Source organism: Takifugu rubripes, chromosome 6 (genome assembly GCF_901000725.2).
Source record: "Takifugu rubripes chromosome 6, fTakRub1.2, whole genome shotgun sequence".
In the NCBI taxonomy this organism is placed as follows: Eukaryota; Metazoa; Chordata; class Actinopteri; order Tetraodontiformes; family Tetraodontidae; genus Takifugu; species Takifugu rubripes.
In genome coordinates, this window is record NC_042290.1 from 3,032,332 (window position 1) to 3,051,283 (window position 18,952).

Sequence of the window (18,952 nt, forward strand, 5' to 3'; positions counted from 1 at the left end):
CTTGCTCCCCCTCTTCCTCCTCCTCCTCCTCCTCTTCTCACCTCACGTCGCTGCGGAGGAACCAGCGTCTCCAGTTCCGTCGCGTCACTGCGCACGTATCCTTCCGCATCCTCTGGCGACGTCTGCGGGAGCCGCAACGCCTGGATGTTTTTTTTAACCATTAAATTCCCCTTTAAAAAGGTTCGAGTTCTTTTTTTAAGGTCACTACTACAAGAGCAATGCCAACTTTCTAGATTTTTGTGTAGTCGAACATTCCTCGATTAAACAAACTGATGTATTAATAAATTAATCGACTGTTGTAGTGGATCAATTAATGACATTAATGACTATAAGACCCACAAATACTCTTCGTAACAAAATGATGTTTTACATATAAATAATAAACAATATGATAAAATATGTAAATATTCTATTACATATTTTTTAAAATATTATAGACCCAATCTGCTATATTGTAAATAATTGTTTTCACGGTGAATTCGTGTCTTAAATTGCTTTTATACGGCAATACATAAACTGAATATATTCCACTCTCTTTCCTCTGTATAAAATAGAAATCAATAAATCATTTGCAATTACAGTTGTATTATCATAAAAATGTAAATTCTAAATTATTTATAGTTTCTCTTAACCGTGAGTGCAGAGGAGCCGAATGTCCACTAGGGGGCAGAATTTGTCTATCAAAAGTGGCGGAAAAAAATCTGCGCCTCCCGAAAAAAATGCTTCAGTGTGTCAATTTGAACTAAATTACTCATTTCCAACAATATTATACGAGTTAACACACAAAGATAAGGAAAATAACAACAACAATAACAATAATTATCCCAAGTCATGTTATTAGCACAATGCGCTATAGGTTAGAATTTAAACGAATCCTATTTTCATCTGCTCAGCTCCAGACCACACCCTTGGCAGGGCTGACTGAACACGTTGGACCAGTGATGACTCTTCGAAGGTGTGTCCTGCCCCTGTGAGCCACTGTTCACCTCCCGCACCTCCACCATAGCGACAGGGAGCGCGTTGGTGTCCCACGGCGCATGTTCTCCCCCCGATCCCGCTCTCAGATACGCCTCTCTGGGGAAGCCACACATTCTCACGGACTCTTTGTCCGGACCTCTGCTGGGGAACTACTTTGAGATTTTCAGCTGTAACGACCGCCGATACCTGCCAGCTCTGCAAGGCTCTCTGCAACCATGGGGGACGTGGTTTCCTCTCACCTGGATGAGAGCAGGCGGGAGATAATTACAGGTAAGTCTCGGTGTCATTTATCAATGCGCAAGCCACGATTTAAAAACACCCCGCACTCATGTCCTTAAATAAAGTGATCAGTGTTATTTTTGCTGAAGTCTCTGTGTTAATAACGACGGCTATCACTGGTGAAGCACAATTATAAACTTTTCTTTGTCCCAGAAGTACCCAAAGACTCTAATTTAACACTACATTCAGTCTGATCATGAGCGAAATCCACGGAAACCTTCCCGTAGTTTCTTGCATGACCTGTAAAATCCTAAATAGAACCATTTTATGTGTTAATCCAATCAGTTCTCTCTCACGCCCCTCCTTCATCCTCTTCCCCCTGCAGTTTGCTGCGCTCTCCCCCTAAATCCTCTCTCTGATGCAGGCTCGTTTCTCTGAGATAATAAGTAGGTTCCCCAAAGTTTGTCTAAGTTAGGGACTGGCTGCTATTTCAGTCTCAGATTGCTGTGTGAATTGTGCAGGTCTGCGTGAGGCAGCTGGAAGAGGCTGCAACACATCCCTGAACAGTTAAACTGTTAATGATGACGGAGGAGCAGACCTGGGATTTGCACAAACTTGGATCAGGGTCATTTTCGCCTCAGTATAAACATACTGCAGGGTTGTGATCGTGTTAGCAGGCGTACGTGCACGAGAGAAACCACTTCTGGAAACAGATGATTATGTTCTTTAAAGGCCACGTGAACATATGAAACATATGATACAGTAGGAATGTCTGTGTCATTAGAAGCAGAACAATAATCATATCATCTAAAAAAGTGGGCTGGCCTTGTACAATCGGTGTCCTGCGTGGCAGGACATGCGCACGTTCACAGCCAGGGCCATTCTAGAGTCTATAATCAACCTCGTGCACTGACTCTCAGAGTACATGCCAACTAGAGAGGCCCCACGCCTAAAATGAACCCAGAACTTTCATGCTATCAACTATATTAGTCAAAATGAGCTGGAATGATGAACTAAAAGGCCTAAAAATATGTTCAATTCTCATCTACAACTATATACAATAGTTCTTTCACCTTTTCATTCCCACGATGACCTCACATAAAGTGATATTTTCTACTTTGGTAGATTTATTAGTAAAACATTTTTAAAAAGAAAGAAAGAAAGAAACCCAAATCTCTGGTGACCTGATGGCGAATGAGAGAAGAGTGCAAATGAAGCTGCGGTTAAGCAGGTACCAACATGTCAATGGCAAAACGGCGTTACGCCCCTGGTCCCCCCCCCCCCCCATCGTCTCAGCCCGTCATTCCTTGAGTGGAGCCTTTGGCTTAGAAGTGAACAGCAATAACGTGAATTACAGTGAGCATATGTAGCTCAGAGTGTGTGTGTGTGTGTGTGTGTCAACATTTGGAATTGGAAGTTTTGTTTGAGGTGTGCACGTCCCCAGAAGGGGATTCCTTCAGTTTTGCTTACCAGGCACATTTCTGCAAACCGATCTCCTCCCTCTGAACGACAGCACCGTTGTTAATGGAGCCCTAAAGAATAAAGGTACATATTCAGCGACTCCAAGCTCCCGGACTCACTACTGGACATACAGACATTGGGGGTTCATATTGCCCTCTGGGGTAAATGTAGATTTGAGTGCCAGTACATGGACCTGGAGACGTTAGTGGACCAGATTGGACGCCACTTCTGTCATTTTTGAATATGTCACTATAATATGCAAATGTGATGCCAGCTCTATGAAAGGCCCTCTTCACAGCAAACCTTTATTGTTTTTGTGATATTTAAATAGGATTCACATCTCCAAAAGCTCATTTATCCACGCCGATGACACTGAGATAGCAAAGTCCACTTGGTTAGCAGAACGCCGTGTGTCTGACCAGGGATTCAGGAGCGTCTCTATATTTTAGACCCAAACGTCCCCAGTTGCTCCTGCAGTGGAGCAGCCTCGTTAGTTTCTGTTGTTTCCCATCTCCTCCACATTCTCTCCCAATGTGCCCTGTCCCGTCAGCTTGTTCCTTCCTGCTCTCCCACGCCAGGACATCTGCCTCCTTCCTGTCTTGTCTGGTCCACAAACAAATCAAAGTCAAGACTGAATACCTGCTGACTCAGGTTCCCCCAGTCGAACTGCGCCTCATCCAGCAAGCACGCGGACCCTGCACAAGAACACTGACAAAAATTCTGCACATTGAAGTTCTAACTGGATCAGAATGTCCTCGGCGTGTCACCGTCACTTAGAACTTCTACGACCTTTGACCTCTTTACAGTGCTGTGACATGAGACGGGAAGTGACAGATTTATAACATCCATCTTCTGTCAAACAGCTCTGCAGGGCTGCAGGTGATGCTGGAGCCAATCACAGTAGTGACATTATTCAGGGCACACACACACACACACACACACACACACACACACCATTCAATTACACCTGTGGAGTTGAAATCAACATTATTCAGCTAACACTGGGGCGATCTGAGTAATGGTTTTAATGGGCAGCCCCCTGTCTAAGTTTATCTGTCTGTATCCACGGTAACCAATGGTGAGCTTTGACTGTTGTCGGTGGACAGAATTGTTCCCTGCAGAAGTCTGGAGCACCTCGTTTAAAGTCATTTGGTGAACTTGAATGGCTGAACTCATGGTGACTCTGTGTGGTCTCTTGAAGCACGGAGCAGAGAAGTCATGCAGGAGTTCAGCAGCACGTACGAGCAGCAGTACGCCGTCGCTCTCTTCAACAGCGTCCGCTTCGAGATAGAAGGAGGAGGAGGGCCGCAGTCCCAGCTGCTGCACCGAAAGGCAAGTTTGCTTTTATTGGCTCGGAAAGGAAAAGTTGAACCAGCAATGTTGGAAAAACAGCAACACAACTGCAGCTGAGTAGAGCCGAGCAATAAACATGTTAGTCTCCTATATAGCTGCATCTTATCTGTTGATTTTTATGGCCGGATTTTACTAGCAAATTGAGTTAATTCCAAAATTTGAATGAGCAAATAAGATGTGCCGTCAGCTCTCCAGCTTGAGATGCGTCCCCTTTAGCTAACGTAGCAGCCATGGTCCCACTTTTGTTCGCATTTCACTCACTAAGGAGGAAGTGGAGCACGTTTCACACATGAACAGAGATGATGTTTGTAGTAACCAACACACAAGACTCCAGCCCACCTCAGTTTTATAAAATGTGTTGTCTTTTGACCTATGAAGTCATAAAGTGCAGCCACGCACATGATGAAATAAATCATTTAAACAATTACGAGACTAAAATGTGCTACATGCAAGTAACAAATAACAACAATGTCTAAATTCATGTTCAATGTTAAAATTGTTTAATTTCTAGAAAGGAACTAACGTTAGCAAATAAATTTAGCACGCTCCTTTTGAAGTCCATCTGAACTTCTTTAGCAACGCCGCAACAGCTCTGCCAAGGGTTAGCATTTTTTGCCACCTGTCAACTGAACCCCTTGTTTCACAACATGCGCGTTAGAGATCATCTTTCAGGTCCACCTGTTGTTTCAGGACCCTCTGGCGGGCCGCTCCATCTTCTCAGGAAGCCTCTTTCAGTACTTGGAAGAAAATCAGAAATGGAGGAATCGGTTTGTGTCCGTGCCAAACAGCTACGCCATCAGACTGTATGAGAGAAAAACGGTGCGTTCCAGCTGAAACCTTCCCCGCTTCTTTAGATGATTGGACACATATATACTAAAACGGACCTTTTTGCTGTCTATTTAACAGGCATATGATCGGGGTCTCCACCCAAAAGTGACCATCAACTGTGCTGGTTACAAAGTGCTGACGTCAATGGAGGAATACCTTGAGTTGATCAATACCAGCCTCCCAGGTAGGAAAAGCAAATGAATCCCCAATTCATGCTTTGTTGTGTTATTGTCTTTTACATTTTAGCCCCACTTGCTTTTTCTGCTTTTGTGTTGTTGTTATGTTTCCAAATCGAATACTCACTTCTCTCTTTAGGCATCAAGGGCAAAGTGGGCAATCAGCCGTTCATCAAGCGTGTTACTCAGTTCCCCCTCATCCTCTGGCACCCTTACGCCCGCCATCGCTACTTCTGCGTGATGACGGAGAAGGAGCAGAAGAAGTGGCACGCTGTGCTGCAGGACTGTGTGAGGCACAATAACAACGGTAACCATGCATCTATTCCTCAGCTTCATTCAGCCTCTTTCACATCAATTCATACTTCTAATTACTCCACCCATTAGAGGGCAAATACAAAACATAGTCCAAATGTAATTTTGCATGTTTTTAGGTCTGAATTTTAATTTCCTAATGCACTGAGAGACCACATAGGGAATTCACTTTACCTCTGCGCTCCACCTAAGACAAGAAATGCCTTTCTTAGCCGTTTTTGGCACTGTAGAGGGCGTGTGTACGTGTGTGTCTGCTCGCGCGTGTGTGTGTCGTAGTGTTGAATGTGTTCATGCCATGTGGGTGAGCTGGATGGATGCTGGAATGTTGTGTCTATGTTGTTTTTCTTCTTGGTAAATGGTTACCACATGGAAATCCCAACGTCGTCTGCGTCACTCACACAGTGGGTGGGGGCCTTTGTTACTATTTCAGATTTGGAGACAAGTAAATCGAAATATTTGCCCGATTAATGATTGGCGCTGTGTGACCCACACTTGCTCTTACAGTCTGCGTCAGTGTTGATATAAACATTAATGACATTAAGATCTAGTCTGTGTTCCTATTGTGTCACAGCCCGGTGGTTAAATGATGGTTATCGTGTGTGGTGGGTCGAGAGGAAGAGCTGAGTTGGGTTTTGTGGTCGTGTAAAGCTGTCTATAGTCCTCCTCTATTCTATTTCTTTATTCTGAAGACATTTAGAACATATGGCCCTGACATTTGACCTCTAAAATGTCAACCCTGAAGTAACATTGAGCCTTGCGCCATATTCTAAACTCCCTAAAGTCATTTTTGAAACCTGATCAGTTCACATCATGTAGGTGTTTCCCTAAAAGGAGAAATTAAATCAGTCTTTAAACGCTGAGCTGCCCAAATCGAAGCACTTATCTGCCTTTACGGTCTGCAACAAGTCCAAATAAATAAACACATTCTTTTGGTTTGGGGTGATCTTTGCCAGACAATGGAAATGCAAACTCATCTGTTACCGTGGCAATGTTTTGTTTTTTGCAGTCACATGGGCGTTCCATAATATGGCTTAACTTCTTTGAGCAGCCAAGTTTAACCTGTCTGATTAACCCCCGCCCATGTTCGCTGGATCTGAACCTGAGCGTTTTAACCAACGTGCCTTTAAAGGCTCGTGTGGAAGCCATGTGTTGGTTGTCTGGTAGAAGGAGGAACCAGTTTGATCTGAGTCTGTTGCCAGCGACTCTGGCATCGATTTTCACCAGCAGCCCAAAGTGCTTTTGCCCCCGCATGCACGTGTAGACGCAGTAAACACGCCATCTCATCTTTCGGTTTGCTCCATTTGCCCTTATGTAGTTTATCTTAACGATTAGTGACTAATAAGTTGCAAACCTGAAATGATGACGGTTGGTAATGGCATGCTAATGTACCACAGGCACAGGCGGGAAGAAAAACTACAGCTCTAACATTCCATTGATTGTACGCACGTCATTAAATTAATGGTTGAGCTTTTTGTTTTATGAATAGTTTTCTTCCCTTGAGTGCTAGCAAGCCCAATAATGCTAAAGTCCTTTCTGTTCTCGAGGTAATCGGTGCGCATTCGTGCAATTTACTAAATCTAATTACTGCTTACTGAAGTCAAGCCCCTATCCACCCAGCCAACACGTACTCTGGTCAGCTACACTGCCAAGAAAGCTCATATTACGATGCCAACCGTCGTATTATCGACCAACCCCTGAAAGACCAAGTTCATTGTGTAGCCGTAGGAATCAGGAGCAGCCAGCACGGCTTTTCCTTTGACTGATGAACTTCCTGACACTACCTGTTCAGGCATGCTCACTAAACTCCTGCTGCACATTCCAGCTGTGAAACTGGCCTCCAAGACTAATTGTAATGAACAAGTGTGTTTCTGTTTGCCTGGTGTCGCTGGTAGAGTTTGGTGTTTGTGCTACGGGCCAGTGGCGACACGTCCACTCTCGCCTTTGGTGTGTTGGCGTTTTGATGCAAACCAGAGCAGGTTAATAGGCATTTCCGTGGGGTGATAAATGATTTTATAGCTCCACCTTTGCTTCCTGGTGCATTTTTTTTTAAAAATGTTGTCTATGCTAACCTGGCGACTGCCTTTATGCATGAAGAATGAAACGCTGACTCATAGGCGTCATGCAAAGCAGTTCAGGTCAGCACGACACTGACACTATTCAACTCGTTTGATAGCTTCAGACCTGAAACTAAATGTTCACGTAGATATCCCTAATGCCTATTTGAATTTACTGAACATGTGATCCACAATAGTTCCACAATAAACTGAATGCTTTGCAAAACGCAAAGTTAACCGCCTCCGTTAAAAGGAGGCTGAAGCCCTACTGGTTTTCTGAATATTAACGTGGGAGGAGCCTATCCCAGCTGCCTTTGGTCGCCCCTGAACCAGCCGCCAGCTCATTGCAGGGTCCTTTGTGAGCATTTGGGGGTTCGGGTAACTCGGCGGTGCTCTAAAGGTGTCACGGCACAACACGGGGACATGACCCCAGAACCCTCCACTTCTCAGTGTCATCCGGACTGAGATGTCCCCATAACCTCAATGGGCTAAAACCAAATGTTCTTGGACACTAGACATCGCCACATCCCTTTACTTGTTCAATATCCAACTGAACTTTGCTTCAACTTTTGATTTTTTATTGTGTTTCTATTGTAAATAATGTGAATGGTTCAAGGTTCTTTCACATATTAGTATCAATGTATTATTACAATATAAATATAAATGGAAACATGTGTTGCACCTGTGTTTTGCCGCCTGATGCATTACGATTCCAGGCACAATAGCATCTCTCCTCCCCCTGAACCTTTCAAACCAATCCCAATCTGCCTGTTCCAATCTGGCTAAATCCAGTGAGCATGAAGAGACTTGTACATTTAAAAGATAAAGGCTCTTTTACCAGATGCTTGTCAGAACCTCTGCGCGTTGTGTTATTTTTACCAGAGAATATTACGATGATTGCCAAGAAAATAATGTGTTAACTTAAAGTTAAAATGCAAGGAAGTATTCATTTAGTCACATCTTTTCCACATCTTTGCGTGTGGTGTGAGTAGGAAATCTTACTCATGTGCCTAGTAGTGTGCATGTGTGTGTGCGCGCGTTTGTGTGTGTGTGTGCAATTAAAAACCTGCCTCACATTTGTGCACACAAATGCCTGGGAACCTATCTGTGGTTGCAGATACAGGCTGGTGAGTCTGTAAAGGAAATTCCTCAAATGGAGTGACCGTATTAAGTGTTGCCACATGTGCATGTTAACTGGAATGTGCCCCCCAACCCAACATGGTTGGGGCGCATGTGATGGGGTCGTGTTTACTGTTATACTTTACAGCATTTATTTCTGTGTGACTCAAGAGGAAATGTTCAGAACTCAGAGTGGTGAATTATGTATGTGGCATTTCTCAGTCCTGTTAGCTAAGCTTAACAAACATCCACCAGTTTAATGTTAAATTTCCATCAGTCTGCAAGGTTCCTCTTCAGGTATACGTTCACAGATCATTATCCCAGGTGGGATAATGATCGTGATTTAAAAATGGAAAAATATCTAGAAAACATTTGGCTTTATTTGTATGATTTCTTTTAAATGCTTCGCTAAAGTTCTAAAACGTCACAACTCAAAAAAGTTGTAAATTTAGCATTTTTGATTAAAATGCAGCTATGTACATTATGAGTGTGTGAGTGAATGGTGCGTCCCTTGTGATGGACTGTCCACCCGTCCAGTATTGTCCCAGTGATCACTGGTGCAGGCTCCAGCACCTTCTGTGACCCTGATTATAATTACTGGAGGATTTTCCCCGCAGAACTTTAACCAATTAGTAGTGTAAAGGTAAAAGCATCCTTAAACTGTCTATAAATAGAACATTTGTATTGGATTTGTAAGTGTATTGAGGAAGACAGCAAATAAGCTGTTCCTGTTATCCTCTTTTTTTTTATAATCTCTATTTGCCAAATTAAAACCTTTATAGAACTGAGGAAAAACTGGACATAACGACACATTAACAGGTCACACTGAATGTTGTGGACCGTGTCTGTTGAAATTTGACTCAGTCCTGACTCACAGTCACACCCAGTACTTCTGCTTTTCTATAAATTATATATATGGGGGAAACATCTGGATGGTGAACGCAGCTGCGACTGGTTCTCTGCGTGCTCCTATTGCCACACACACACTATCGCATCGCTTTTCCCGTCCAAATTTGCAGATTTTCCCACGAGATCTACCCAAAGTGCAGCTTTTCGTGCATCAGAAGAGCCACAATGTCATTCTGTGCTAAACCAGAAAAAGGGAGCGACAGTATAAAGTTGTAAACATCCACTGGTGCAAGTTTGTGAATGCTCATTCATTCTTTCAGAGAACAATTATCATGCGCAGACTGCTCGGTCAGCCTGTTTAGCTGTTGTTGATGTGCGTATTAGCTTCGGGCGACCTGTCTGGTACAAGTATACATAGAAATGCATGAACCAGACTGTTGCTGCAGCGCTCGGGCCTCCAAATGACTGCTGTGGGTTTCCCAGTATGGCAGCAGTGGGCAATTTCCCAACACCTCCAACTAAGGTTTGGTTTGGAAAATTTGAGCCAAAATAAGCCCCCTCACTGACCCTCAGATCAACATCCGTGAACCGGGAGCTTCCTGTCTGGCTCTGCTTCTCCCCCTCCTCACTCCTCAGCCACTTCCTGTCTTTGTCAGCTTCATCTGAGTCACAGACCACAGTGACACACTCACAGACAGACACACACTTGCTGTGTGATGCTTGTTTTTTTCTTACTTGTACATGCAGTAATTAGCCAAGGAGGCATGCTGGGTAAACCAACTATTATTCACAGTGGGAAATTTCAGCATTTATGGTTGTTTGTCTCCACCTGTTGTTGTTGTTGTTGTTGTGTGTTTGCTCCTCTGTTGGTCTCCACCTGAGCTCTTACACACATCTTGGTTTCATCCACCCAAAGATGTTCTTTCCTTCCACAAGCATGTGTGTATTCCTGTGGGAGGCACGGAATATAATATGCATAACACAAACGCACAATAAAGATCAGATCCCCAAAACCAAGCAAACACGGTTGCGTTCTTTGTGAGCGGCATCTATTGTCTCGGCAACTGGGATGGATGATGACCTCACCAACTCAAATCTGTCTTCCAAGAAAGCGACTCGTGTTTTTCTTCAGAGGAATGATCCATGGTGTGTAGGTGACGGTCCCACTGACCAAAATGTTGCTTTTCTGACTCATTTTATGAAAGCTATTGAAAGAAATTCACATCCCACCAAATAGGGTGCCAGTAGATTTCTCTGGAAGGTTCCTGTGGCCCGTTGTTGTTTGTGCTTGGAAAGTGGCTTAATATAACAAGATGATTGCTTAAATCACAGTAATGTAGTGAATCAGCTGTTTTCAAGTCCTTTCGCCCATCATCTGTCATGTACATCCAAGCCTAAACGCATTGTTTATCATCTGCTCATGGCATCTGGACCTCCAGAACCCATAAGAACCCATTTCCCCTTAAAGGAAAATAATGGAGGTTATACCATAGCCCAAGTGGACCACACAGAACACACTTCTACAAATAAATCTTCATTTACAAATAAGCAAACGTGACAGATTTACTGCTAAATAACAGAAATGTTCCATTGTTTTCTATTAATTTCATCAACAAATATGGTCAAAACAGGTTTCATGTAATATAGGATCACCAAAAATGTTTTCCCTTCAAACAACAGGTATATCAGAGGACCTCCCTGTTCAGACACCAGCCTTCACCAATGCTGTGAGACTATACAGACAGGCCAAGGGACACTATGGGACATGGGACATGATGTGTGGACAGCCCCCACAGGTCAGGACTTCACTATTGTTCTGTAGATTACACTGAAAGATGGTGTGAGACAGCATGGAGGGAACATGGATGAGAAAGTGCCTTTGATAGTCATTGCTGTGCCTTAATGCATCAGAAGTAAAGATGGAAAAACAGGTATAATGTTTGATATTTTTCCTTTTTGCTTTGTCTAAGTTTGTACTTAAGTGTGTAAAACAGTTTCCTCAGTTTGGTTCCAAAACAGTTTGGTTCCATTGTGTTTTGTTGTTTTCATCTCTTGTGTTGGGAATAATTGAATTGTGTCCAGTCGAATTTACAAAAATAAGGTGGTTGGAGAGCTTTACGTGTTGTTGTGCTTAAACGGAAGCCTGCATTTGCTGAGTAGAGCCCACCTCTCCCAAAAACTCCCTTTTGAACTGGTGGTCAGCTTCAACTACCTAAAACCATCAAATCATCAGTAGTTTAGAACACATCATAAACCTGGCATCGTATACATTGATTTATCAGGGGTTTTACCGCTGAATTCTGTCAGTTTGTGACATGGCTGCTGGCTCAGAGACTGCAGGGATGGCTGTAGAGGTAGGGGAGGGGCCTGTTTCCAGGGAAAAACATGGAAAACTCTCCAGCCACAACTTACAACCTCTTTTTTCACATAACCATTCAAGTAGTACGCAGCTATGTAAGACCTCTAAAGAGAAAAGACCTCACCCCTCACTGTCAACATACACACACACACACACACACACACACACACACACACACACACACACACTCTTTTCTAGGGTCTCTCTGAATGAGACCCTTTCAGTCTCTTCCTGGTGTAACAGTTCAGCTCTGTTACCAGCAGTCCCATGTTTATTCAGCTACACGGATGCAGAATTTACAACCACAAGTGAAAAAGTACCAAACATTACAGTCAAGGAGGTACACCAAGCTTAGTTTTGTTTTGATTTGATTCAAAGCAGATTAACAAGGCAATAATTACAGTATATGAACACATGCTAAAATGCAGTGTGTGTGTTATGAGGGCAGTGCCACTGATACCATCTTTTCTACCTCCAGCTGTGCACCATCTCCACCCTCTATATCTCTAAACAAAAGGAAGGAGAGAGAGTGCACTTACTTCTATGTGTGTGTGTGTGTGTGTTTTAAATTAGGTGGAGGTATTTATTGCATGACTCCACCCTTGTAAAAACCCTGACACATTGCCAGAACAAGCAGAACTTCCCTCTGAAGAAGGCGGGGCTGATATATTAGCTGTCAATAAACAAACACACATTTTAGTATATGACAAACATTTACACAACTGGTTGTGTTTTGATTTCAAAATCATGGACTGAACCTTGCCGTATTAACAGAATTACAGTAATTTTGGGGAGCACAGTCCTTTTTTTGGTCATGTAAATCAAGAAATGCAAAATTAAAAGGAAAATCAGGAAAATCATGTCATTACTTCTCCTTTCTGTGCAGATTTTGGCTAATCTGGTCATGGAGACCCTTCACTCAGACCTGAGAGACATGATTGGTCCTCGCCTCAAGGGAAAGATGCAGCAGAAGCAGAGGAATTGGATGCTGGTGAGTTCCAGCAGACTTGCTCAAAGCCAGGGGTGCCCAAATCCAGTCCTTGAGGACCGAAGTGCAGCTGGGATTAGACACCACTGTCACCTTGGATCCCGAGCATGGCCCTCGAGGACTGGATTTGGGCCCCCTGCTCTAAGCAGTGCAGAGGAGGGACAAACCAAACGTTACGGAATGATTCTCCCTGCAGATCTCTGACGCGGTGTACAGACAGGTCTTGTGTCACACCAATGGACGATATAAAGAGCTGGTGGAATCATGCGAAGTGCAGAGAGTCCCGCTGGACGCCAGGCTTCGAACTGACATGGACCAGATTGTCACATCTAAAGAGCATGTCACCAACAAGATAAGAGGTAGGAAAAAGAGCTTTTTCTTTTTGTTTTATGCTTTTCCATGGTGTCAGGAAGAGGGAAGTACCTCTCAGGACAGGACAAAGTCACATATTTCACTCATAATTGACGCTCCTCTGGCACTTAGCCCTCAGGTCTGGCTCGGAGTATCTGTATACAACAGCAGCCACGAGCTGGTGCTTAAGCCCTTGGTGAGCCTGGCATGCAGAGGCCCAGCAGCCAGAAAACCAGTTACAGCAGACGTTTTTAACCAGGAGCGCAGATGGACACTGGTCCTGCTCCTCAAGTGCAGCATGGAGGGTCTCCAGCTGTGACAGCCTCTGTGCTATAGACAAAGATTTCTTTTTTCTTTTTATCTCACTTAAATGAACTCATGCACAGCTGCATTTATCTGTAAAACAGCATGACACATGCGCCTATGTGCATCTGTCTTTATATGCACGCTTATCCCCGTGAATGCGGTCATTCTCATCATTAATTAATGACTAGCAAAATGCTAATGTACCTTAGCCAAGACTGACAACTAGATAAGCTAAAGCAGCAAGCACATTTTTGTTTTGGCTGAGTTAAGAACTTGCCCAGCACGTGTTGTGTTGCGTGTGTGCTGCAGAGCATCAAAATCTTTTGGCCCCTGTACAAAACAGCCTCATATGAGTGAAGTTCAGAAAGGCCTATTCAGATGGGTGTTCCTTTATGCAGTTTGTCGTCAGGAGCCCATGCTTTGACACACCCTTTCAGCGAACTGGTCCAAGCACCAGCCAGCTTTTCTGTGAATACCAATTCCACCTTCATGCCAAACATACCTTGGCCTTTTGGGGCAAAAAAAAATGTTCCCACCAAATTCTTGTGGATTGGCTGCCTGAAGAGGCTGTTGCAGTTCCCAAAAAAAACACAGTAAAGTGCGGAAAATAGTATTTTCTCTTTAAATGTAGCTGACAACCCCTTGGTTGACTTCAAACTCATGAAACTCAGGCTTGCATTGTTGACTTGGTGCTCATTGTGCTCTGTAACCTGAGCCAATAAGGCTTCATTGTTTAACTCATCTGAGGTGTAGCTGCTGTTTGTCTGTTTCAGGAACTCCTAGAGTCAGATCACCGAGGATTCTCTCACTATTTTTTGGAGGGGGGGTGGGGGGGGGTAAAAATAGCTTTTCCCTGTGACTCAGACAGTTTCTTTCATTTTTTTGGTAAAGAACATTCCCAGTGTTTTTCTTCTCATATTTTACCTTTTTGGTAATTCTGCATTAAACCTGCTTGAATGTCAAGCAGTCGACATTTCTATTCCAACTCGGCACAGTCTGCTCATTTTTGCGTGGCTGTTTCCCATTCAGCTAAAGTGGCCCAACTACATTCCATCACTTACAGTACCATATCTGCTCTTATGACTCTCATATATAGCCTCAAACTAGTCCACTGGACTGAAATATGTTGGTGTACATTACACAAGGATCATGTAAATCTCTGAGGGGTGTAAGTCTAAATGTCATTTTAACTTTTTGTTTTTCCCACAGGTTATGTTACATATAGAGTGTATTCATAGAAGCTCATGCATTGTTAATATTATTGAAGGCAAATAATACATTTGGATGTACAGATATTTCTAAAATCCCATTGATTGACTAGTCACTGCAACTAAACACACTCTTTTCTCTTTTTCATTACGTGCCCCTGCTGGTCTAAAGCTCTGGTGTCGCCAAAAGCAGAGCAACTCCTACAAACCAGCGTGCAGCCCTACATCAGCTCCATCCTAGATGCTCTTATGGAGCCCACCAGTAGAGGTTTCTCTGAGGTCAGGGATATTTTCTTCAAAGAGCTGGTGGAACTCAGCAAGAACTCACTAAATGGAGGAGGCAAAGAAAAACTGGGAGACGTGAGTCATGTTCCAATGCCAACGTGCTACAATCATTGCTTTTTAAATTTTGACCTTGATTTAAAGTAAAGAAAAGTATAGGTCACATTAGAGGTCGTGTCAAAATCTCATTCTTTTTGGGCCTCCAGAGTGAAAAAGGTTTCCAGAATAAAAGTGCCACAGTGAAAATTCAATATAAAGCTAAGACCAAAGTTTGCTGTTACTGTTAAAAGCATTGACTAAGCTTTAACTTTACAGGAAATATTTGAAAGATGCCTGTGTTTCTTTGACAAAAAAATATGTGACAATAGGAAATGCATATTCAATTAAATGTAGTGGTTGAATATGGAATGACATTTAACTTGCATTAGTAACTCTGAGGATAACTCAGAGAAATTGAGATACAACTGTACAGATGCGTCACTGGGCTTCATCTAACCCTAGCTGCATTGTCCTCATATTCTTTTACTGTAGATTTTAGAAAATTTAGAGCCTCATAACCTGAATATCACCTCTAAATGTCCCCTCAGAACATGGAGAAGCTATCCATGCTCGCTTTCCACCCTGTGAAGATGCAGAGCTGTTATGACAAGGTGGAAGAGCTCAATCTGGAGGGACTACAGCAGAGGTTTGATGTCCATGGCCCGTCAGTGTTTGTCAGCAGGGTTCAGATCCTGATGAGGGAGGTAATGTGCAACACTAGTTAACTCCTTTGTAACACAGAAAAAGGATGTGTGTACCAAAACACTCCCTAAAAATACGCTAGCAAATTGTCTATACTGACACCTACTGCACAAATCAAGTATTACAACCAGTCAAGGCGGTCCCATGACCAGAAGCATTATGTTGTGTAATTCAATTTTTTTTTTCCTAAAGTTATTACTGTTGTTCTTACAGCAAATGGACAATTCGGTGTACACCTTTGAGCAGCTGTTTAACCAGTCTCTAGAGTCCCAGGGACAAGAGGACATGTGCAAGACCATTCAGAGGTGCCAAGACCGCGTTCTCAAGGTATAAAATGGGGAAGAAAGTATAAAAAACATGTCCTCTTAAAAAAGGCTTTTAGCAGAATGAGATGTCAGACAAAGACAGCAGTGAGTGTTGTTTAGGAGTCACTGAGTGAGAATGTCTTTCTGCTGTGTTCTTGTAAGAAATACGATTACGACAGCAGCACTGTGCGCAAGAAATTCTTCAGAGAGGCTCTGCTGCAGATTATCATCCCCTACATGCTAAAACAGCTCTCGCCAACCTGCTCACCCGTAAGTTGAACAACACTGCATCCATTAGAGTATTGTGTTTTTCTTCTTTTAGCTGCACCGCTACGTATCTGTAGAATGGACAAAATATATTTTGTGTAATGAAGCCAGACTTGTGTCCTCAGAGTTCATCCCCAGAGAGACCTCAAGATAACCAAACAGGAAAATTGCATTCTTCTTTTAAGTGCCAGCATTTTTGGTGCAACCAATGATGTCGAGGGAAAAATGTCTCATCTTTTTAGACAAACTAGTCACATGTACTGGATGTAAATTAGGAAGTCAGCAGTTACTTGTGCAACCTGTTGTGTGACGAGAATTGACAACTTCCTGACAAACATAAGTGGAAGTAGCATTCGCATAATCACCAGCTCTGCTTTATGGGAGTCAGTTGAGGTCATCTGAGTAAAGGAGGATAAATTCTTAGGATTATTAATCAAGAAATGGATGAGAAGGCACTGCCATATCTGCCCTGCTATCCTCAGGAGCTGCCTCGCTTCAAAGAGCTGATCTTTGAGGACTTCTCCAAGTTCCTGCTGGTGGAAAACATATATGAGGAGGTGGTGCTCCAGTCTGTTTCCAAGGACATAATGATGGGTGAGGAAGGAAGGGGGGTTCCTGTTCTCATCGTAGCAATAATCACTGTAGTCTAACACGGCCTGTTCTTTATTTCATGGTCCAGCTGTGAAGGAGGCGGCTGTCCAGAGGAGACACAACCTGTACCGAGACAGTATCATTCTGTCCAACAGCGATCCAAACCTGCAGCTGCTGGGAGAAACCCCGTCAGTAGAGTGGTCTACTAAGTTTGGAGGCAATGAGGTGGACGGTTCTGTGGATGTTGCTGAAGTCAAAGAAGGCGGTTCTTCAAGAAGACGTAAGCAGGTTGTGTCTATGATCCAGCTGGATGGCGTGCCTCTGCCCTACGAGTCCTGTCTGGAGGTGCCAGGTGTGGAGCTCATCCCCGAGGAGGACGCTGAGATGACTGAGGGCAAAGATGGAGGAAAGGATAATGAAGATCTGGACCCGTGCGATAATCCAAAATCTCCTGACAGTGTGAACGAAATCCGAGGTCTGATCAACCCCATGCTGGAGATGGTGCTGCCTGCATCAGAGCGAAACCAGGAGGAGGACTCGCTCAAACGCACAGGGATGGAGATCAGAACAGGCACCGTCATCTCAGAGGACGGGCTGGAAGAGGACATCACACACCTCACCACCAAGGTGGAGACCGTCTCCAGAAAATCTGTAAGAGACAAGTCTTCCCCTCAAGCAATTCTCCAGGAGCTGAAAGGAATGAGGAAGCATGAAGCCGATAAACCAGAGGAAATGGTTTTTGAGAGCACCAGTGAGGAGACGGAGGTACGGCCAGATGCCAGCGAACAGACCGCTGAGGTCTCTACAGCAGAATCTGATGGCGAGTCGTCACCAAAGTCTCCACTTGTTACAGACTCCAGCTTAGGCAGCGACAGTGGCTTCCAGTCACTAACCAGTAAAGGGATGGATGAAGTCGATCCCCTGCCACTTAATGAAAGTCTTGATAAGGAGGAGAAAATTACAAGCCCAGTAAAAGTGGTTTTAGTGTAGAAGAGCATTACGGTTTTATTATTTATACTATAAACTGTTAAACTGACACTTCCATCTTCTCATAGACATTTGGAAGCATTCTCTCTGCAGCTTGGTGACTCCATTTTTGTATGGAGCTCCTTTTTTTTTAAATCTGATTAGTGATAATTGATGTCTATACTAAAAGCATACACAGGGCCCCTTAACAAGTATTGCAAAGAAAAAAATAAAGGGTCTATTTTCTCTACCGTATATGGGCCTTAAACTATTCATGTATTTCTACTATTTGAGCAGTAGGGGGCGCGCAAATCAAACATTCGAGGTCGTACTCTATGGGGAGTTGTAGTAGACGTAGTGGTTTACAAAGTAACGTTTTTGTTTGTTTGTTTGAAAGAGTCATTTTGTAAATTCCATGTTGCTTTTTCTAGATTTAGAAATGGGCTTTTTTAGGACTCGAACCAGGAACCAGCTTTGGTTGTTTTAGGTTTTTTATTTTACAACCAGTATAGTTTATTGTTGCATTGCTGGCAGGTGAAGATGACTTTAAACTTACATAAACTTTATAGGACTTATTTAAAATTTCCTTCGTGTCATATAGTAAATGCTCAGACTCAAGCAGTTGTTTTACTGAATTCACATCTTTAGTTTAGATCCAGTGCTTTTTGACACAACCGTATCATTTGGAATTTAGAGATTTGCTGACACAAGAGGGAAAATCTATTTTCTGTCATCTGAAGAGTGAAAATGCTGACACGAGAGGCTCAATTCCACATATCCATTTTATTTATGACAAAGATCTGTCCCTTGTGAGCAGCGTAACCTTTGTTTACCACTTTTTGTGTAAATCCATAAGATGAATAAAACAGCTTCATCGACTTTGTATGATATAACCCTTTATTCTGTTAGCAAATCATCACTCTGTGAATGATTTAATGAATTAAACAGGTAAAAAGACATTTGATTTCAGTAACATCAGAAATCCCAAAGGCACTTAGGTTGGGAAAGACCATAAGAACCTCATGATCACGCTTGTGTGTCATGGCCGTGTGATCCTGAGATGACAGGACAAGTTTAGAGATCCAGTTACACATTTCATTTGCTGATTATGAGCAGTATCATGCAACCCCACTGTAAATAAGTGCTAAAGAATCTGCACAAAGGTGTTGTTGCGCAATAATTCCAAAGCCCGGACAATAGTGAGTTTGGAGCTCTCCTAAATTCTTATCTGTTGTGTCA

General features: G+C 43.2%; 1 protein-coding gene across 1 annotated transcript; it reads left to right on the plus strand.

Moving 5' to 3' along the window:
• Positions 1–979: 979 nt before the first annotated feature.
• niban2a (niban apoptosis regulator 2a) lies at positions 980–18,591 on the plus strand. Its single transcript, XM_003976507.3, has 14 exons — positions 980–1,248; positions 3,860–3,990; positions 4,702–4,830; positions 4,918–5,023; positions 5,155–5,322; positions 11,030–11,145; positions 12,595–12,699; positions 12,893–13,055; positions 14,734–14,921; positions 15,431–15,586; positions 15,798–15,911; positions 16,052–16,159; positions 16,639–16,750; positions 16,836–18,591. Exons 1-14 carry the CDS (start codon positions 1,194–1,196, stop codon positions 17,735–17,737), a joined length of 2,553 nt encoding a protein of 850 aa, XP_003976556.1. The 5' UTR covers positions 980–1,193; the 3' UTR covers positions 17,738–18,591.
• Positions 18,592–18,952: the final 361 nt, after the last annotated feature.

What these genes read in the sequence shown, in the direction of transcription:
- niban2a (XM_003976507.3), top strand. Translation starts at nt 1,194, where the DNA reads ATGGGGGACGTGGTTTCCTCTCACCTGGATGAGAGCAGGCGGGAGATA. An exon ending in TGTCACCAACAAGATAAGAG is followed by an intron (nt 13,056 to 14,733) that starts GTAGGAAAAAGA and finishes GCTGGTCTAAAG; the next exon opens with CTCTGGTGTCGCCAAAAGCA. An exon ending in TCTCGCCAACCTGCTCACCC is followed by an intron (nt 16,160 to 16,638) that starts GTAAGTTGAACA and finishes TGCTATCCTCAG; the next exon opens with GAGCTGCCTCGCTTCAAAGA.